The sequence below is a fragment of the Pecten maximus genome, chromosome 3 (genome assembly GCF_902652985.1).
Source record: "Pecten maximus chromosome 3, xPecMax1.1, whole genome shotgun sequence".
In the NCBI taxonomy this organism is placed as follows: Eukaryota; Metazoa; Mollusca; class Bivalvia; order Pectinida; family Pectinidae; genus Pecten; species Pecten maximus.
The window spans coordinates 33,903,692-33,927,024 of record NC_047017.1 but is presented as its reverse complement, the minus strand read 5'-3'; the positions used below and the strand labels follow the sequence as shown (position 1 = coordinate 33,927,024).

General features: G+C 36.9%; 1 protein-coding gene across 1 annotated transcript; it reads right to left on the bottom strand.

The window, feature by feature from the left end:
• Nucleotides 1-1,243: 1,243 nt before the first annotated feature.
• On the bottom strand, nucleotides 1,244-23,333 carry LOC117322730 (cytochrome P450 4F1-like). Its single transcript, XM_033877668.1, has 9 exons — nucleotides 23,094-23,333; nucleotides 16,519-16,663; nucleotides 14,388-14,569; nucleotides 11,318-11,442; nucleotides 10,382-10,444; nucleotides 6,639-6,762; nucleotides 4,255-4,384; nucleotides 1,972-2,101; nucleotides 1,244-1,334 (listed from the first exon to the last, which is right to left on the bottom strand). Exons 1-9 carry the CDS (start codon nucleotides 23,283-23,285, stop codon nucleotides 1,244-1,246), a joined length of 1,182 nt encoding a protein of 393 aa, XP_033733559.1. The 5' UTR covers nucleotides 23,286-23,333.

Here is a 23,333-nt window from a genome sequence, read left to right as displayed (position 1 = left end):
AAATATAAAAGTTTCAACATAGCATGTTGGGCATTTTCTGGAGATAGCTGTCAAAATGTGTCACCAACGTGGATTATATACATCCGGGTCAGGGGTAGAGGTCAAATCAGGACTTTTCACACAGGACCCTGGCGCACAAAATACCTGATCAATATTAATATTTTACATCACAAAACATAGATTGACATCTCTACTATAAATTTACATTAAATTCATAGACAAAAATCAAGTTCAAACAGGCATTTGATTTATTTCCATGAAATACATACATTTCTGAGGGGACTTTATTCGGTACTTAATTGTGGTCTTAGTCCATATTAGAGAGAACATGTATTTTTATTAACTGTACAAAGTAAATCAGGTAAAAGTAACGACCTCCCTGGGAAGGGCATGCTACATTGGAACATAATCACGTGAAATACAACAGATAAACAAGTAATGTTGTACTCTTTATTATGCAAATATAATTACGATCATGTAAAAATATTGTATTTTAATATGATATTGGTGTATATGGAAGCAAGCAAACATTACAATGATTCTTTGATTTTATACACAAGTAACCAATTATATCTCCTGTATATGAGATGGAAATGTCACTAAGCATATAGTATTTGAGATCACAAAGATGTGCCCTGACAATAAATCGCCACTATGACACAACACAATATATACAATATACATGTAATTTTGAATTAATCAATATAGATCCAACAGTCCAAATTTACTAGTAGGCCTATCTTAGTTTGGTCTTTATATTTAGTAACCATCCTGGTCCATTGGCTGATGTTGTATGTTTCATAAGTTCATTCCGGTTAGGGAACTAATATATATAATATATAATGTAGATCCTACAGGAGAGTCTGTTAAATGTCCATGACTACAGGAACAGTCTATCAAATCAGTCACTGACCAGGATCTGGGCCTGCCTATATTTACCTTTTCAGTATTATTGCACACAAGAACTTTATAATATGGCAAAACAATCTCTTTAAATATAAAACTAAAACTTTATCATTGGACAGGTGTGCAAAAAAAAAAAAAAAAATACAGCTCCTAGAAGCACTCTAGAATAGATATATATATAGATGTATATTGATATACTCTTGGATAGATAATATTCAGGCTTATACATTATGTAAATAAGCAAACACCAGGTAAAACCTTGGTGACAAAAACAACCATAACCCCAATCTCTGGTTACTGAACACAATCACATAACAATGATTAGACTATAATAACATTAAAACATATTGACAGGTAAATGGCTGTCGCTGTAAACCATCCCCTCCTTGATACACATCGTCAGGTACTCCAACTTTGGCATGTCCTCCCTGACAACAGTTTTATACAATAGTTGTCAGTGTTCAGGTCATGACAGTATTAACTGTTATAAAAATGTCTGACCAGTAATGTCAGTCCTAGGTACATATGGGAACAATTCACAGGAACAATACAATATGGGTCATGTGATCAGCATCGGTATGGGTCATGTGATCAGTGTGAGTATTGGCCATGTGATCAGTGTCAGTATGGGTCATGTGATCAGCATCAGTAGGGGTCATGTGATCAGTGTCAGTAGGGATCAGGTGATAAGCGTCAGTATGGGTCATGTGATCAGCACCTGTATGGTCATGTGATCAGCACCTGTATGGTCATGTGATCAGCATCTGTATGGTCATGTGATTAGCATCAATAGGGGTCATGTGATCAGCATCAGTAGGGGTCATGTGATCAGCATTTGATGGGGTCATATGATCAGAATCAGTAGGGGTCAAGTGGTCAGCATCAGGAGATGTCATATGATCAACATCAGTAGGGGTCAAGTGATCAACATCAGTAGGGGTCAGGTGATCAGTATGTTTACAAGCCTGAACACTTGTGACAATTTAGTGTATGAAGATATATTTCTGATAGTTACATTTTCTCTTAAATCAATCAAACAATATAAATTTGGAAAGGTATACTGACCACTGGAGCCGGTCAGAATCTCTGCCCTCCAGGATACGGTCAATCTCCTCCTGGACCTTGGTCTGGTGTTCTGGGTGTGTCGCTAGAGCATAAAGGATCCATGAGATGGCACTGGCTGTCGTATCGTGACCTAAAAAAAATAACGGAAAATTATTTAGATGTAACATCCTCTACTTACAGTCTGTACAATTTGTCAGAAATCTTTGATGAATTTGTCGTCTTCCAGTTACTTTAACATAGGTTTATTTATTTCAATTCAACAGACCTATTTGCCCAATCACAGAACTCATAACAATGACAAAAGTATAGTAGAACATCACAGATGAATACATACAAACACTATAAGAAATGGGTATCTACACATGGTATCACAGTAGAATAAAAATCCTCTAAAACATACTGTCTTTAGGCGAGACATACAAGGCAAAGTAATACAATCAAAGATATACAGCTAAGTTCATGTGCATTTCTGTACATTGTTCCTACTTTACGATGTTCCCACTGTACCATGTTCCTACTGTACAATGTTCCCACTGTGTGATGTTCCTACTGTACAATGTTCCTACTGTACAATGTTCCTACTGTACAATGTTCCTACTGTATGATGTTCCTACTGTATAATGTTCCTACTGTACAATGTTCCTACTGTATAATGTTCCTACTGCACAATGTTCCTACTGTACAATGTTCTTACTGTGTGATGTTCCTACTGTACGATGTTCCTACTGTACAATGTTCCTACTGTACGATGTTCCTACTGTACAATGTTCCTACTGTACGATGTTCCTACTGTACGACGTTCCTACTGTACGATGTTCCTACTGTACGATGCTGTACAATGTTCCTACTGTACGATGGTGTACAATGTTCCTACTGTGTGATGTTCCTACTGTACAATGTTCCTACTGTACGATGTTCCTACTGTACAATGTTCCTACTGTGTGATGTTCCTACTGTACAATGTTCCTACTGTACGATGTTCCTACTGTACGATGTTCCTACTGTACGATGTTCCCACTGTACAATGTTCCTACTGTACGATGTTCCTACTGTACGATGTTCCTACTGTACAATGTTCCCACTGTACGATGTTCCTACTGTACGATGTTCCTACTGTACAATGTTCCTACTGTACAATGTTCCTACTGTACGATGTTCCTACTGTAGAATGTTCCTACTGTACGATGTTCCTACTGTACAATGTTCCTACTGTACAATGTTCCCAATGTACAATGTTCCTACTGTACAATGTTCCTAATGTACAATGTTCCTACTGTACGATGGTATGCTATGATAGTAATTTTTGGACAATAATCCTACCTGGTTGACAACGTTATTGTAAAATCCTTGAAGAATGTAGGTATTTTCAATTTTTTTAAAAATATCAATTTTTTTCTTAAAAAAATGAACAACAGCCCATGAATACATGTATCTAATAAAAAGGGTTGTTTACTTCCAATAGAAGCCACATAACAGTTATACTCAATATGAAATGCCATCACAGCGAGTGGCTGAATAGATTTTTGATGGCTTTAATTTTATTTTGTTATTTTTATTTTTTGGTGGAAATACACCATGATATGCAGATTAAAATGTTACATATATATCAGAATAAGAATGGCCATGGAAATCAAAATTTAGAAAAAGTTAAGATTTTCTGTTATCCAGACCCTATGTCTTTAACACATGTTAAAACTCAACTCCCATCATGTAAGAATACTAAGATTGGATTATGTATCATCAAGGAGCTTATGGCACATTTTTCAGTATTAACTAAAACTAGTCAAATATGTATCAACATCATCTTTTAATTGTTCACGATTATAAACTGTGATTGGAACTCTTTTACAAAATTTGCTATCATCAGCAAACAGTGAGTCAAGATATTATCTGTTAGATATCGTGGTATCGTGAAAAGAACACAACATGTTGACCAAAACAATTTTAAATTCATCTCCTGAATTGCTTTTCTATTATGGTAGAAACAGTTTACACAAACTGGGGGTTGTTGTATATGGTATTTCCTTCATTTCATTATTTATTTTTCCAAATTTACAAAAAAATAGTTAACGAGAATGGAAGATATGCCATACACAACAACCACTCATGTAGCCTCTGTTTAAACATTCAGTACTTAAAATGTGTTACTAATATAGTACACATAAAATAACTGAGTTTCTGATAAGTTGGGTTGTAACAATGTCCAGTGTTTTTGGTAGTGATCAGTATTTAAGCATGAAAGTGGTTGTTAATCCTGATATAGATACACAGAGTTAAATTCACCTTCAAATAAGAATGTGTCGACTTCATTTCGGATCTCCTCCCTGGTGAGTCCCTTCCCATTCTCATCCCGCGCCATCAGTAGAATGTCCAGGAAATCTTTGTACTTCTTCTCTGGAACACCTCCAGCTTCCTGTGTAATATAAGGGGAGATAACTACAAACACCTCCAGCTTCCTGTGTAATATAAGGGGAGATAACTACAAACACCCTCAGCTTCCTGTGTAATATAAGGGGAGATAACTACAAACACCCCCCAGCTTCCTGTGTAATATAAGGGGAGATAACTACAAACACCCCCAGCTTCCTGTGTAATATAAGGGGAGATAACTACAAACACTCTCAGCTTCCTGTGTAATATAAGGGGAGATAACTACAAACACCTCCAGCTTCCTGTGTAATATAAGGGGAGATACTACAACACCCTCAGCTTCCTGTGTAATATAAGGGGAGATAACTACAAACACCTCCAGCTTCCTGTGTAATATAAGGGGTGATACTACAAACACCCCCAGCTTCCTGTGTAATATAAGGGAAATAACTACAAACACCCCCAGCTTCCTGTGTAATATAAGGGGAGATAACTACAAACACCCCCAGCTTCCTGTGTAATATAAGGGAAATAACTACAAACACCTCCAGCTTCCTGTGTAATATAAGGGAAATAACTACAAACACCTCTAGCTTCCTGTGTAATATAAGGGGAGATAACTACAAACACCCCCAGCTTCCTATGCAGGCCTCAGACCACAATTAATTTCCCTCTATGTTATACCAAAGAAAAATAAAAATAAAAATATTTCAAAACATTGCAAAAAATCTAGTTTTCATATATGTTGTAGAACTGTTCAATCTGAATCTGCAGTGAGCTGGAAAGTACCTCATGACCGGCATTTAAGAAAGATATTTTTATTTAAATGCCACCACCCCTCTATATTATGGGAAAATCCGGAAAATTACAAAATATCACTACTCAAACCTTATAACTCCCTGTGTCCTTCCTCACAAACAAACATGCAAATGGTGTCAAAACAAAATTCTCCCACTAGAATAGATATTGCACTACAAATATATGTTAAAATTATGAACATATCTGCAATAGCTAAGTCAGGAAAAAATATTTAGTAACATACCTGAAATTTACTTATGTACTACATTCGTGTACAACGACCCGGAAGTGTAACTGTGGTCTGAGGCCGTGTAATATAAGGGGAGATAACTACAAACACCCCCAACTTCCTGTGTAATATAAGGGGAGATAGCTAGAGTCATTTTGGGTGAATGGTTGTAAACAAATCAAACACGAGCAGTGAATCGATGATTACAAAGCTCACTTGTGGCAGCCATTGCAAAATGCTTACACTCAAGTTTAAGAAACATTTTTGGATATAAAATTTCAATACCAGAGTTATACATTTTATACATAAACTGTAGATATATGTATGTAAATTTGAAAATCCAAAAAAAACAAACAAATTTTGTTTTGATGTACAACGGTTCGACAGAAAATTCTATTTATATTTTCAACAGTTGTTATTTTATCATGCTTAGCATTCTAACGATTATATATACTAAATATCTGTATGATCTCAGAAAGCCTTTCAAAAACTTCCTGGATTTAAACAATTTAAAAAAAAACTTTAAAGTTTTGGGGTGGGACATTGCAGGGGCAAAAGCTATATCTAATTATCTCCGCTACTTACTCGACAGTTACTTTAACTGGTGAGGTAAATTGGGGGAGGTAAGTAGCTATACTGGGTGAACTGTTCACAACAGACGAAGACAGGCATAACCTACACCAAACTGGACTTCAGCATCCTGATACAGGTGATAACATCAAAACCATCTACCTTGTTTATCTGATAAATAATCCTGATACAGGTGATAACATCAACACCTTCCACCTTATTTATCTGATAAATAATCCTGATACAGGTGATAACATCAACACCTTCCACCTTATTTATCTGATAAATAATCCTGATACAGGTGATAACATCAAAACCATCCACCTTATTTATCTGATAAATAATCCTGATACAGGTGATAACATCAACACCATCCACCTTATTTATCTGATAAATAATCCTAATACAGGTGATAACATCAAAACCATCCACCTTATTTATCTGATAAAGAATCCTGATACAGGTGATTACATCAACACCTTCCACCTTATTTATCTGATAAATAATCCTAATACAGGTGATAACATCAAAACCATCCACCATATTTATCTGATTAAGAATAAAGCGTGATCAGCGGGTGATGTAAAGTACAACAGGGGAGGTAACCCTGTCAAACCTCACAGTTTTACAAGAATTACTTCAATTTACTATTCTGATTTAAAACATTTAAGACTTTTGTTGAGATAATATCAGACAATACCAGAGTCTGCTTGCGTTGGTCTATCACATCCTCAGCCACTTTATGTACAAATTTACAGTTTTTATTGAATCGGCGACCAGTCTTAGTCAAATAGAAGATCAAGTCAGGAAACAGCAGAGGATTCCTGAAAAATATCATAATGCAATAAATCATTGTTTTGGGATCTCTCAATATAAAATCAATACTTATATAGGTCCATCATATTTAAATAAATGAAGATTCCTCATCTTGTTTTTAATGAAAAGCACATTTGCAGATGAACAAAGCATCAAAGTTCTTGGATCCAAGTGGGATGCCTCAGAAAAATTTCTGTCACACTTCATTCCACTACCAGTATAGCAGATTTATATCAGTACAACTGGTACATATGTATGAATAATATCTCTACTGGGTACTCAACATAATATCTCTACTGGGTACTCAACATAATATCTCTACTGGGTACTCAACATAATATCTCTACTGGGTAATAAAACATAATATCTTTACTGGGTACTCAAACATAATATCTCTACTGGGTACTCAACATAATATCTCTACTGGGTACTCAACATAATGTCTCTACTGGGTAATAAAACATAATATCTCTACTGGGTACTCAAACATAATATCTCTACTGGGTACTCAAACATAATATCTCTACTGGGTACTCAAACATAATATCTCTACTGGGTAATAAAACATAATATCTCTACTGGGTACTCAAACATAATATCTCTACTGGGTACGCAAACATAATATCTCTACTGCGTACTCAACTTAATATCTCTACTGGTTACTCAAATATAATATCTCTACTGGGTACTCAACATGATATCTACTGGGTACTCAACATGATATCTCTACTGGGTACTCAACATAATATCTCTACTGGGTACTCAACATAATATCTCTACTGGGTACTCAAACATAATATCTCTACTGGGTAATAAAACATAATATCTCTACTGGGTACTCAACATAATATCTCTACTGAGTAATAAAACATAATATCTCTACTGGATACTCAAACATAATATCTCTACTGGGTATTCAACATAATATCTCTACTGGATACTCAAACATAATATCTCTACTGGGAAATAAAACATAATTTCTCTACTAGATACTCAAACATAATATCTCTACTGGGTACTCAAACATAATATCTCTACTGGGTATTCAACATAATATCTCTACTGGGTAATCAAACATAATATCTCTACTGGGAAATAAAACATAATTTCTCTACTGGATACTCAAACATAATATCTCTACTGGGTACTCAAACATTATATCTCTACTGGGTAATAAAACATAATATCTCTACTGGGTACTCAAACAGAATATCTCTACTGGGTACTCAAACATTATATCTCTACTGGGTAATAAAACATAATATCTCTACTGGGTACTCAAACAGAATATCTCTACTGGGTACTCAAACATAATATCTCTACTGGGAAATAAAACATAATTTCTCTACTAGATACTCAAACATAATATCTCTACTGGGTATTCAACATAATATCTCTACTGGGTAATCAAACATAATATCTCTACTGGGAAATAAAACATAATTTCTCTACTGGATACTCAAACATAATATCTCTACTGGGTACTCAAACATTATATCTCTACTGGGTAATAAAACATAATATCTCTACTGGGTACTCAAACAGAATATCTCTACTGGGTACTCAAACATAATATCTCTACTGGGTACTCAAACATAATATCTCTACTGGGTACTCAAATATAATGTCTCTACTGGGTACTCAACATAATATCTCTACTGGATACTCAAATATAATATCTCTACTGGGTAATAAAACATAATATCTCTACTGGGTACTCAACATAATATCTCTACTGGGTAAGAAAACATAATATCTCTAGTGGGTACTCAAATATAATGTCTCTACTGGGTGCTCAAGCATAATATCTCTACTGGGTGCTCAAGCATAATATCTCTACTGGGTACTCAACATAATATCTCTACTAGGTACTCAAACATAATATATCTACTGGGTAAGAAAACATAATATCTCTACTGGGTAATAAAACATAATATCTCTACTTGGTACTCAAATATAATATCTCTACTGGGTACTCAACATAATATCTCTACTGGGTACTCAACATAATATTTCTACTGGGTACTCAAACATAATATCTCTACTGCGTACTCAACTTAATATCTCTACTGGTTACTCAAATATAATATCTCTACTGGGTACTCAACATGATATCTACTGGGTACTCAACATGATATCTCTACTGGGTACTCAACATAATATCTCTACTGGGTACTCAACATAATATCTCTACTGGGTACTCAAACATAATATCTCTACTGGGTAATAAAACATAATATCTCTACTGGGTACTCAACATAATATCTCTACTGAGTAATAAAACATAATATCTCTACTGGATACTCAAACATAATATCTCTACTGGGTATTCAACATAATATCTCTACTGGATACTCAAACATAATATCTCTACTGGGAAATAAAACATAATTTCTCTACTAGATACTCAAACATAATATCTCTACTGGGTACTCAAACATAATATCTCTACTGGGTATTCAACATAATATCTCTACTGGGTAATCAAACATAATATCTCTACTGGGAAATAAAACATAATTTCTCTACTGGATACTCAAACATAATATCTCTACTGGGCACTCAAACATAATATCTCTACTGGGTAATAAAACATAATATCTCTACTGGGTACTCAAACAGAATATCTCTACTGGGTACTCAAACATAATATCTCTACTGGGTACTCAAACATAATATCTCTACTGGGTACTCAAATATAATGTCTCTACTGGGTACTCAACATAATATCTCTACTGGATACTCAAATATAATATCTCTACTGGGTAATAAAACATAATATCTCTACTGGGTACTCAACATAATATCTCTACTGGGTAAGAAAACATAATATCTCTAGTGGGTACTCAAATATAATGTCTCTACTGGGTGCTCAAGCATAATATCTCTACTGGGTGCTCAAGCATAATATCTCTACTGGGTACTCAACATAATATCTCTACTAGGTACTCAAACATAATATATCTACTGGGTAAGAAAACATAATATCTCTACTGGGTAATAAAACATAATATCTCTACTTGGTACTCAAATATAATATCTCTACTGGGTACTCAACATAATATCTCTACTGGGTACTCAACATAATATTTCTACTGGGTACTCAAACATAATGTCTCTACTGGGTAATAAAACATAATATCTCTACTGGGTACTCAACATAATATCTCTACAGGGTACTCAAATATAATATCTACTGGGTACTCAACATAATATCTCTACTGGGTACTCAAACATAATATCTCTACTGGGTACTCAAACATAATATCTCTACTGGGTACTCAAATATAATATCTCTACTGGGTACTCAAATATAATATCTCTTCTGAGTACTCAACATAATATCTCTACTGGGTAATAAAACATAATATCTCTACTGGGTAATAAACATAATATCTCTACTGGGTACTCAAATATAATGTCTCTACTGGGTACTCAACATAAGTTCTCTACTGGGTACTAAACCATATCTCTTATTTTGAGTACTCTACTACATTTTCTCTTCTAGCATTTTAAAAGCGAGATTTGTTGTGTCACAAGCTATCATCTGTGTTAATGTTGCGGACAGAAGACAGAACTTTACTGACACAGACCTAGTAGAGTTGAGACTACATGATTCACACTCACCGACTCCTCTCTCCCCAGGTCTCCGCTAACTCCTTCACGGCTGTTACATAGGGGTGACTCTCTCTACAAAGTATCATCAGAAACTCACTATAACATGGAAGAGGAGGTTCCTAAGATGTTTAATTTGTGTCAAATTTTATTTTGATTTTTTCAAATAAAATATGTTTAATCTAAACCATTAACATCAAACAGATTGACAACATGACTTATCATTGCATGACTTATATTCAAACCCTTTTCACTTTAAGACTACTCTAGATGCACATTAATATAACATCTACATATTTATATACAGGACTTCATTAACTCAGATACATGTTTGATGTTCTTCATGATGGTTGTTTGAATACCAGAAATGAATACATGTGATGCAAACTGTAGTTAATAAGATACACAAGATTTATGTAAACAAGAGTTGTGTGAGATGTGAGTTGTGCAAGATGTGAGTTGTGTGGTGATGAGAGTTGTATGAGTTGATATATGTGTTAGATGGGAGTTTGGAGATATGTGGGTCGGGTTTTATGATATGAGAATTGTGAGATGATATTATGTGTTAGATGAGAGTTTGGAGATATGTGGGTCGGGTTTTATGATATGAGAATTGTGAGATGATATTATGTGTTAGATGAGAGTTTGGAGATATGTGGGTCAGGTTTTATGATATGAGAATTGTGAGATGATATTATGTGTTAGATGAGAGTTTGGAGATATGTGGGTCGGGTTTTATGATATGAGAATTGTGAGATGATATTATGTGTTAGATGAGAGTTTGGAGATATGTGGGTCGGGTTTTATGATATGAGAATTGTGAGATGATATTATGTGTTAGATGAGAGTTTGGAGATATGTGGGTCGTGTTTTATGATATGAGAATTGTGAGATGATATTATGTGTTAGATGGGAGTAGTGAGACAATGATATAAGAGTAGAGCGTACCCGAGGTTCTGACAGTTGGTACAGTAGGAGAAGGCACACCTCAGGATGATGTCTAGAGTACAGGCACTCACCACATGGAAAGTCTCAAAACTCTCACCCTTCTCCGCACACGTGCCGATGTTTTTCTAGAATATATCAATAATGCAATATATTCACATTTCCAGTTTCTTTTTTTTTTTACAGTAAAATATGAATGGAATATCGTAGAATTAACTAAAATATAGCAAGGCAAAAATTAAATTCTTGAAATATCATACAGGAAAGAAACAAATAAACAATGTTACTGTTGAATTAAATTTTGGTTATTCCTGTAGTTGACAACCTTTGCCGCAAAATTTGAATCATCTGTTAAGCAATTTCATTGATTGTCTGGACAATTCCCCTGGTTAATGATAACAGTCCCCCTGGTTAATGATAACAGTTCCCCTGGTTAATGATAACAGTTCCCCTGGTTAATGATAACAGTCCCCCTGGTTAATGATAACAGTTCCCCTGGTTAATGATAACAGTCCCCCTGTGTAATAATAACAGTTCCCCTGTGCAATAATAACAGTTCCCCTGGTTAATGATAACAGTTCCCCTGGTTAATGATAACATCTCCCCTGGTTAATGATAACAGTTCCCCTGGTTAATGATAACAACTCCCCTGGTTAATGATAACAGTTCCCCTGGTTAATGATAACAGTTCCCCTGGTTAATGATAACAATTCCCCTGGTTAATGATAACAGTTCCCCTGGTTAATGATAACAATTCCCCTGGTTAATGATAACAGTTCCCCTGGTTAATGATAACAGTTCCCCTGTGTAATAATAACAGTTCCCTGTGCAATAATAACAGTTCCCCTGGTTAATGATAACAGTACCCCTGGTTAATGATAACAGTCCCCCTGTGTAATAATAACAGTTCCCCTGTGCAATAATAACAGTTCCCCTGGTTAATGATAACAGTTCCCCTGGTTAATGATAACAGTTCCCCTGGTTAATGATAACATCTCCCCTGGTTAATGATAACAGTTCCCCTGGTTAATGATAACAGTTTCCCTGGTTAATGATAACATCTTCCCTGGTTAATGATAACAGTTCCCCTGGTTAATGATAACAGTTCCCTGGTTAATGATAACAGTTCCCCTGGTTAATGATAACAGTTCCCTGGTTAATGATAACAGTTCCCCTGGTTAATGATAACAGTTCCCCTGGTTAATGATAACAGTTCCCCTGGTTAATGATAACAGCTCCCCTGGTTAATGATAACAGTTCCCCTGGTTAATGATAACAGTTCCCCTGGTTAATGATAACAGTCCCCTGGTTAATGATAACAGTTCCCCTGGTTAATGATAACAGTCCCCTGGTTAATGATAACAGTTCCCCTGGTTAATGATAACAGTTCCCCTGGTTAATGATAACAGTTCCCCTGGTTAATGATAACAACTCCCCTGGTTAATGATAACAGTTCCCCTGGTTAATGATAACAGTTCCCCTGGTTAATGATAACAGTTCCCCTGGTTAATGATAATATCTCCCCTGGTTAATGATAACAGTTCCCCTGGTTAATGATAACAACTCCCCTGGTTAATGATAACATCTCCCCTGGTTAATGATAACAATTCCCCTGGTTAATGATAACATCTCCCCTGGTTAATGATAACAGTTCCCCTGGTTAATGATAACAATTCCCCTGGTTAATGATAACAGTTCCCCTGGTTAATGATAACAGTTCCCCTGGTTAATGATAATATCTCCCCTGGTTAATGATAACAGTTCCCCTGGTTAATGATAACAACTCCCCTGGTTAATGATAACATCTCCCCTGGTTAATGATAACAATTCCCCTGGTTAATAATAACATCTCCCCTGGTTAATGATAACAGTTCCCCTGGTTAATGATAACAATTCCCCTGGTTAATGATAACAGTTCCCCTGGTTAATGATAACAGTTCCCCTGTGTAATAATAACAGTTCCCCTGTGTAATAATAACAGTTCCCCTGGTTAATGATAACAGTACCCCTGGTTAATGATAACAGTCCCCCTGTGTAATAATAACAGTTCCCCTGTGCAATAATAACAGTTCCCCTGGTTAATGATAACAGTTCCCCTGGTTAATGATAACAGTTCCCCTGGTTAATGATAACAGTTCCCCTGTGTAATGATAACAGTTCCCCTGGTTAATGATAACAGTTCCCCTGGTTAATGATAACAGTTCCCCTGTGTAATGATAACAGTCCCCTGGTTAATGATAACAGTTCCCCTGGTTAATGATAACAGTCCCCTGGTTAATGATAACAGTTCCCCTGGTTAATGATAACAGTTTCCCTGGTTAATGATAACATCTCCCCTGGTTAATGATAACAGTTCCCCTGGTTAATGATAACAGTTCCCTGGTTAATGATAACAGTTCCCCTGGTTAATGATAACAGATCCCTGGTTAATGATAACAGTTCCCTGGTTAATGATAACAGTTCCCCTGGTTAATGATAACAGTTCCCTGGTTAATGATAACAGTTCCCCTGGTTAATGATAACAGTTCCCCTGGTTAATGATAACAGTTCCCCTGGTTAATGATAACATCTCCCCTGGTTAATGATAACAGTTCCCCTGGTTAATGATAACAGTTCCCAGGTAAATGATAACAGTCCCCTGGTTAATGATAACAGTCCCCTGGTTAATGATAACAGTTCCCCTGGTTAATGATAACAGTTCCCCTGGTTAATGATAACAGTTCCCCTGGTTAATGATAACAGTTCCCCTGGTTAATGATAACAGTTCCCCTGGTTAATGATAACATCTCCCCTGGTTAATGATAACAGTTCCCCTGGTTAATGATAACAGTTCCCCTGGTTAATGATAACAGTTCCCCTGGTTAATGATAACAGTTCCCCTGGTTAATGATAACAGTTCCCCTGGTTAATGATAACAGTTCCCTGGTTAATGATAACAGTCCCCTGGTTAATGATAACAGTTCCTCTGTGTAATGATAACATCTCCCCTGGTTAATGATAACATCTCCCCTGGTTAATGATAGCAGTACCCTGATTAATTATAACAGTCCCCTGGTTAATGATAACAGCTTACCAAGAGTTCCTCTGCTGCCTCATTGTAGATATCCATATATGGTCGTAAGACATCAAAATGAAAGGCTGGTGTAAGTAAACGTCGAGATCGGGCCCATTTCTTACCCCCGGCGATGAGTAATCCTGGGCCCAGCCAGGGTAAGGCATGTCTATAGGAGCCTCCAAATCCTGTCGGCTTAGGCTCTGTAACATAACAGTGGTTTATATAGGCTCTGTAACAAAACATTGGTTTATATAGGCTCTGTAACAAAACAGTTGTTTATATATAGGCTCTGTAACAAAACAGTGGTTTACATATAGGCTCTGTAACAAAACAGTGGTTTATATATAGGCTCTGTAACAAAACAGTGGTTTATATAGGCTCTGTAACAAAACAGTTGTTTATATATAGGCTCTGTAACAAAACAGTGGTTTATATAGACTCTGTAACAAAACAGTGGTTTATATAGGCTCTGTAACAAAACAGTGGTTTATATAGACTCTGTAACAAAACATTGGTTTATATAGGCTCTGTAACAAAACATTGGTTTATATAGGCTCTGTAACAAAACAGTGGTTTATATAGACTCTGTAACAAAACAGTGGTTTATATAGGCTCTGTAACATAGCAGTGGTTTACATATAGGCTCTGTAACAAAACAGTGGTTTATATAGACTCTGTAACAAAACAGTGGTTTATATAGGCTCTGTAACAAAACAGTGGTTTATATAGGCTCTTTTACAAAACAGTGGTTTATATAGGCTCTGTAACAAAACAGTGGTTTATATAGGCTCTGTAACAAAACAGTGGTTTATATAGACTCTGTAACAAAACAGTGGTTTATATAGGCTCTGTAACAAAACAGTGGTTTATATAGGCTCTGTAACAAAACAGTGGTTTATATAGGCTCTGTAACATAGCAAAACAGTGGTTTATATAGGCTCTGTAACAAAACAGTGGTTTATATAGGCTCTGTAACAAAACAGTGGTTTATATAGGCTCTGTAACAAAACAGTGGTTTATATAGGCTCTGTAACATAACAGTGGTTTATATAGGCTCTGTAACAAAACAGTGGTTTATATAGGCTCTGTAACAAAACAGTGGTTTATATAGGCTCTGTAACAAAACATTGGTTTATATAGGCTCTGTAACAAAACATTGGTTTATATATAGGCTCTGTAACAAAACATTGGTTTATATATAGGCTCTGTAACAAAACAGTGGTTTATATAGGCTCTGTAACAAAACAGTGGTTTATATAGACTCTGTAACAAAACATTGGTTTATATAGGCTCTGTAACAAAACAGTGGTTTATATAGGCTCTGTAACAAAACAGTGGTTTATATAGGCTCTGTAACAAAACATTGGTTTATATAGGCTCTGTAACAAAACAGTGGTTTATATAGGCTCTGTAACATAACAGTGGTTTATATAGGCTCTGTAACATAGCAAAACATTGGTTTATATAGGCTCTGTAACAAAACATTGGTTTATATAGGCTCTGTAACAAAACAGTGGTTTATATAGGCTCTGTAACAAAACATTGGTTTATATAGACTCTGTAACAAAACATTGGTTTATATAGGCTCTGTAACAAAACATTGGTTTATATAGGCTCTGTAACAAAACATTGGTTTATATAGGCTCTGTAACATAGCAAAACATTGGTTTATATAGGCTCTGTAACAAAACAGTGGTTTATATAGGCTCTGTAACAAAACAGTGGTTTATATAGGCTCTGTAACAAAACAGTGGTTTATATAGGCTCTGTAACAAAACAGTGGTTTATATAGGCTCTGTAACAAAACAGTGGTTTATATAGGCTCTGTAACAAAACAGTGGTTTATATAGGCTCTGTAACAAAACAGTGGTTTATATAGGCTCTGTAACATAGCAAAACAGTGGTTTATATAGGCTCTGTAACATAGCAAAACAGTGGTTTATATAGGCTCTGTAACAAAACATTTATTTATAAAGGCTCTGGAACAAAACATTTATTTATAAAGACTCTGTAACATATAGCATAAGCATTTATTTATATAGGCTCTGGAACATCACCATCAATTTATATATTGTATTGATCACTTTAAACATATAAAGTTTACATGATAAACAGGTTCTAACACATTCAGGACAGGTAACTATCATACCTGCTGTCTTGATGACCACTTTGATAGTTTCTGGATGGTTGAGAACGATATTTGCCCTGGGACCTGACCAAAACCTATAGTACCGAGGAAACCGTGTCGTGTTCTTCATCCCATACTCAAGTCTTTCATGGCTTGTCTTAGGAAGCTAAATAAAGATAAAAACAGATAGATTCAGGGTTGTCACCCTCTAGAGATAAATACAGATGTGGAGTATTGTAGAATGTCAGGTACCAAATATACAGGTGGAGTATTGTAGAATGTCATGTATCAAATATACAGGTGGAGCATTGTAGAATGTCATGTATCAAATATACAGGTGGCCGCATTGTAGAATGTCATGTATCAAATATACAGGTGGAGCATTTTAGAATGTCACGTATCAAATATAGAGGTGGGGCATTGTAAAATGTCGCATAACAAATATACAGGTGGAGTATTGTAGAATGTCATGTATCAAATATACAGGTGGCCGCATTTTAGAATGTCATGTATCAAATATACAGGTGGAGCATTGTAGAATGTCACGTATCAAATATACAGGTGGAGCATTGTAAAATGTCACATACCAAATATAGAGGTGGGGCATTGTAAAATGTCACATAACAAATATACAGGTGGAATATTGTAGAATGTCACATATCAAATATACAGGTGGAGCATTGTAGAATGTCATGTATCAAATATACAGGTGGAGCATTGTAGAATGTCACGTATCAAATATACAGGTGGAGTAAGAATTCTCCTTAATGCCACTCATTATTGATTCACTTCAAAATTAAAAGATATAAACTTTAGAGTTTTACCTTGTGGAGGCAGACATACATATGTATCTACCTATATAGGGTGGATACCATATTAACCTGGTGGAGACCTATAGCGTGTATCTACTGTACCTATATAGGGTGGATACCATATTAACCTGGTGGAGACCTATAGCGTGTATCTACCTATATAGGGTGCGTGGAGACCATATTTTTCTGGTGGAGACCTACACATTTACCTTCTCATTTACCACCTGTTTTACCCACATATTTACCTGGTGGAGACCTATACATATCTACCTTTATTGGGTGCCGACCATATATATTTACCTACATATTTACCTGATTGAGATGACCATACAGCCAGTGTGCACCTTCAGGGCCAGGTAAATCTCGGTATGTTTTACACATGTATTGTACGTATAGCATGAACCGTATGACTTCATACAGAATATAGATCACTACACCAAGAACTAAGGTTCCAACGATGTTTCCTGGCGTCAAAGCCGTGCTGGACAATAGACTGGTCATCATACTAGTTGACAACTTCCTATTTTACGGTATTTGAACGGTCTCAGAATGATGTGTTTGTAAACAAGTGGTGGTGCTATATACAAACTTCCTCTTCTTTTTTCGGCCGTCTGTCGAGACAGATCTCATCAACAACAAGAGTCACAAGTCCCAAGTACATATTATATATATATATCAATGATAATAAACATCACGTTCTCATCACCAGCTGCCCTCGATCTTAACTCCGTAACCCCAAAGTTCACAGGTTATAATCTAGATCGTTCATGTTATTTCACACGAGTAGTCTCCCTTGGTACACGAGATACATTACCAGGGTAGTGTCTGCAGAATAGTTCCAAAGTCGTGTTAATTTTCCAAAATCCATCAACAGGTATTAACATTTTATGTAGTAAACCTGTTTAGTTGATGTGGAAAACTCGCTTTATATGATTATTTTGAGCAACATGAATACATTTCTGATTTCATGATACTACAGTAATGACAGAAAGACAAATGTTTTATAGCGTGTCCCAGCTGGTATGGAGGTAAAAAAAAGCACTTTGAATAACTACACATGTATATATTTAAAGTCCGTCTTGATACATGCATATTCTCCATGTTTCTTTTTTTTAGAACGTAAGCCTCAGTTATCCTTCTCTCTTGTCGTCTCGGATACTAATGTTAATCTCTGTTGTCGTCTCGGATACTAATGTTAATCTCTGTTATCCTTCTCTCTTGTCGTCTCGGATACTAATGTTAATCTCTGTTGTCGTCTCGGATACTAATGCTAATCTCTGTTGTCCCTCTCTCTTGTCGTCTCGGATACTAATGCTAATCTCTGTTGTCCCTCTCTCTTGTCGTCTCGGATACTGATGTTATCTCTGTTGTCCCTCTCTCTTGTCGTCTCGGATACTAATGTTAATCTATGTTGTCTCGGATACTAATGTTAATCTCTGTTGTCCATCTCTGTTGTCGTCTCGGATACTAATGTTAATCTCTGTTGTCCTTCTCTCTTGTCGTCTCGGATACTAATGTTAATCTCTGTGGTCGTCTCCGATACTAATGTTCATCTCTGTTGTCCTTCTCTCTTGTGGTCTCGGATACTAATGTTAATCTCTGTTGTCCTTCTCTCTTGTCGTCTCGGATACTAATGTTAATCTCTGTTGTCCTTCTCTCTTGTCGTCTCGGATACTAATGTTAATCCCTGTTGTCCATCTCTCTTGTCGTCTCGGATACTTATGTTAATATCTGTTGTCCCTCTCTCTTGTCGTCTCAGATACTAATGTTAATCTCTGTTGTCGTCTCGGATACTAATGCTAATCTCTGTTGTCCCTCTCTCCTGTCGTCTCGGATACTAATGCTAATCTCTGTTGTCCCTCTCTCTTGTCGTCTCGGATACTAATGTTAATCTCTGTTGTCCCTCTCTCCTGTCGTCTAGGATACTAATGCCAATCTCTCTTGTCGTCTCCGATACTAATGTTAATCTCTGTTGTCCCTCTCTCTTGTCGTCTCGGATACTAATGTATATCTGTCTTGTCGTCTCGGATACTAATGTTAATCTCTGTTGTCGTCTCGGATACTAATGTCAATCTCTCTTGTCGTCTCGGATACTAATGTTAATCTCTGTTGTCCCTCTCTCTTGTCGTCTCGGATACTAATGCCAATCTCTCTTGTCGTCTCGGATACTAATGCCAATCTCTCTTGTCGTCTCGGATACTAATGTTAATCTCTCTTGTCGTCTCGGATACTAATGTTAATCTCTCTTGTCGTCTCGGATACTAATGTTAATCTCTGTTGTCCTCCTCTCATGTCGTCTCGGATACTAATGTTAATCTCTCTTGTCGTCTCGGATACCAATGTTAATCTCTCTTGTCGTCTTGGATACTTATGTTAATCTCTCTTGTCGTCTCGGATACTTATGTTAATCTCTGTTGTCGTCTCGGATACCAATGTTAATCTCTCTTGTCGTCTCGGATACTAATATTAATCTCTCTTGTCGTCTCGGATACTAATGTTAATCTCTGTTGTCGTCTCGGATACTTATGTTAATCTCTGTTGTCGTCTCGGATACCAATGTTAATCCCTCTTGTCGTCTCGGATACTAATATTAATCTCTCTTGTCGTCTCGGATACTAATATTAATCTCTGTTGTCCATCTCTCTTGTCGTCTCGGATACTAATGTTAATCTCTGTTGTCCATCTCTCTTTTCGTCTCGGATACTAATGTTAATCTCTGTTGTCCCTCTCTCCTGTCGTCTCGAATACTGATGTTAATCTCTGTTGTCGTCTCGGATACTAATGTTAATCTCTGTTGTCCCTCTCTCCTGTTGTCTCGGATACTAATGTTAATCTCTGTTGTCCCTCTCTCTTGTCGTCTCGGATACTAATGTTAATCTCTGTTGTCCCTCTCTCCTGTCGTCTCGGATACTAATGTTAATCTCTGTTGTCCTCCTCTCATGTCGTCTCGGATACTAATGTTAATCTCTGTTGTCCCTCTCTCATGTCGTCTCGGATACTAATGTTAATCTCTGTTGTCCTCCTCTCATGTCGTCTCGGATACTAATGTTAATCTCTGTTGTCCTCCTCTCATGTCGTCTCGGATACTAATGTTAATCTCTGTGGTCGTCTCCGATACTAATGTTCATCTCTGTTGTCCTTCTCTCCTGTCGTCTCGGATACTAATGTTAATCTCTGTTGTCCATCTCTATTGTCGTCTCGGATACTAATGTTAATCTCTGTTGTCCCTCTCTCTTGTCGTCTCGGATACTAATGTTAATCTCTGTTGTCCGTCTCTCTTGTCGTCTCGGATACTAATGTTAATCTCTCTTGTCCATCTCTCTTGTCGTCTCGGATACTAATGTTAATCTCTCTTGTCGTCTCGGATACTAATATTAATCTCAGTTATCCTTCTCTCTTGTTGTCTCGGATACTTATGTTAATCTCTGTTGTCGTCTCGGATACTAATGTTAATCTCTGTTGTCCTTCTCTCTTGTCGTCTCGGATACTAATGTTAATCTCTGTGGTCGTCTCCGATACTAATGTTAATCTCTGTTGTCCTTCTCTCTTGTGGTCTCGGATACTAATGTTAATCTCTGTTGTCCTTCTCTCTTGTCGTCTCGGATACTAATGTTAATCCCTGTTGTCCTCATCTCATGTCGTCTCGGATACTAATGTTAATCTCTGTTGTCGTCTCGGATACTAATGTTAATCTCTGTTGTCCCTCTCTCTTGTCGTCTCGGATACTAATGTTAATCTCTCTTGTCGTCTCGGATACTAATGTTAATCTCTCTTGTCGTCTCGGATACTAATGTTAATCTCTCTTGTCGTCTCGGATACTAATATTAATCTCTCTTGTCCCTCTCTCTTGTCGTCTCGGATACTAATGTTAATCTCTGTTGTCCATCTCTCTTGTCGTCTCGGATACTTATGTTAATATGTGTTGTCCCTCTCTCTTGTCGTCTCAGATACTAATGTTAATCTCTGTTGTCGTCTCGGATACTAATGCTAATCTCTGTTGTCCCTCTCTCCTGTCGTCTCGGATACTAATGCTAATCTCTGTTGTCCCTCTCTCTTGTCGTCTCGGATACTAATGTTTATCTGTCTTGTCGTCTCGGATACTAATGTTTATCTCTATTGTCCCTCTCTCCTGTCGTCTCGGATACTGATGTTAATCTCTGTTGTCGTCTCGGATACTAATGTTAATCTTTGTTGTCCCTCTCTCTTATCGTCTCGGATACTAATGTTAATCTCTGTTGTTCTCCTCTCATGTCGTCTCGGATACTAATGTTAATCTCTCTTGTCGTCTCGGATACTTATGTTAATCTCTATTGTCGTCTCGGATACCAATGTTAATCTCTCTTGCCGTCTCGGATACTAATATTAATCTCTCTTGTCGTCTCGGATACTAATGTTAATCTCTGTTGTCGTCTCGGATACTTATGTTAATCTCTGTTGTCGTCTCGGATACCAATGTTAATCTCTCTTGTCGTCTCGGATACTAATATTAATCTCTCTTGTCGTCTCGGATACTAATGTTAATCTCTGTTGTCGTCTCGGATACTTATGTTAATCTCTGTTGTCGTCTCGGATACCAATGTTAATCCCTCTTGTCGTCTCGGATACTAATATTAATCTCTCTTGTCGTCTCGGATACTAATGTTAATCTCTCTTGTCGTCTCGGATACTAATATTAATCTCTGTTGTCCATCTCTCTTGTCGTCTCGGATACTAATGTTAATCTCTGTTGTCCATCTCTCTATTCGTCTCGGATACTAATGTTAATCTCTGTTGTCCCTCTCTCCTGTCGTCTCGAATACTGATGTTAATCTCTGTTGTCGTCTCGGATACTAATGTTAATCTCTGTTGTCCCTCTCTCCTGTCGTCTCGGATACTAATGTTAATCTCTGTTGTCCCTCTCTCTTGTCGTCTCAGATACTAATGTTAATCTCTGTTGTCCCTCTCTCCTGTCGTCTCGGATACTAATGTTAATCTCTGTTGTCCTCCTCTCATGTCGTCTCGGATACTAATGTTAATCTCTGTTGTCCCTCTCTCCTGTCGTCTCGGATACTAATGTTAATATCTGTTGTCCCTCTCTCTTGTCGTCTCGGATACTAATGTTAATCTCTCTTGTCGTCTCGGATACTAATGTTAATCTCTGTTGTCCTCCTCTCATGTCGTCTCGGATACTAATGTTAATCTCTGTTGTCCCTCTCTCCTGTCGTCTCGGATACTAATGTTAATATCTGTTGTCCCTCTCTGTTGTCGTCTCGGATACTAATGTTAATCTCTGTTGTCGTCTCGGATACTAATGCTAATCTCTGTTGTCCCTCTCTCCTGTCGTCTTGGATACTAATGCTAATCTCTGTTGTCCCTCTCTCCTGTCGTCTCGGATACTAATGTTAATCTCTGTTGTCCCTCTCTCCTGTCGTCTCGGATACTAATGTTAATCTCTCTTGTCGTCTCGGATACTAATGTTATCTCTCTTGTCGTCTCGGATACTAATGTTAATCTCTTTTGTCCCTCACCTGTCGTCTCGGATACTAATGTTAATCTCTTTTGTCCCTCTCTCCTGTCGTCTCGGATACTAATGTTAATCTTTGTTGTCCCTCTCTCCTGTCGTCTCGGATACTAATGTTAATTTCTCTTGGCTGTTTCACCTTCACATTAACCACCTGAATATCTCAAATTTACCTCTTATACCTACATATTTACCTGTTTTACCTACATATATTTACCTGGTGGAGACCTATACATATCTACCTTTATTGGGTGCCGACCATATATATTTACCTACATATTTACCTTATTAAGATGACCATACAGCCAGTGTGCACCTTCAGGGCCAGGCAAATCTCGGTATGTTTTACACATGTATTGCACGTAAAGCATGAACCGTATGACTTCATACAGAATATAGATCACTACACCAAGAACTAAGGTTCCCACGATGTTTCCTGGCGTCAACGCCGTGCTGGACAATAGACTGGTCTTCATACTGACAACTTCTTATTTTACGGTATTTGAACGGTCTAAGAATGATGT

Bases quoted from the DNA above. Each gene is read 5' to 3' on its own strand.
- LOC117322730 (XM_033877668.1), bottom strand. From the start codon at position 23,285: ATGAAGACCAGTCTATTGTCCAGCACGGCGTTGACGCCAGGAAACATC. The intron at 6,763-10,381 runs GTGAGTGTGAAT...GATATTTTTCAG, and splicing joins ACCTGGGGAGAGAGGAGTCG to GAATCCTCTGCTGTTTCCTG. The intron at 2,102-4,254 runs GTGAATTTAACT...TATTTTTTTTAG, and splicing joins CGACACATTCTTATTTGAAG to GTCACGATACGACAGCCAGT.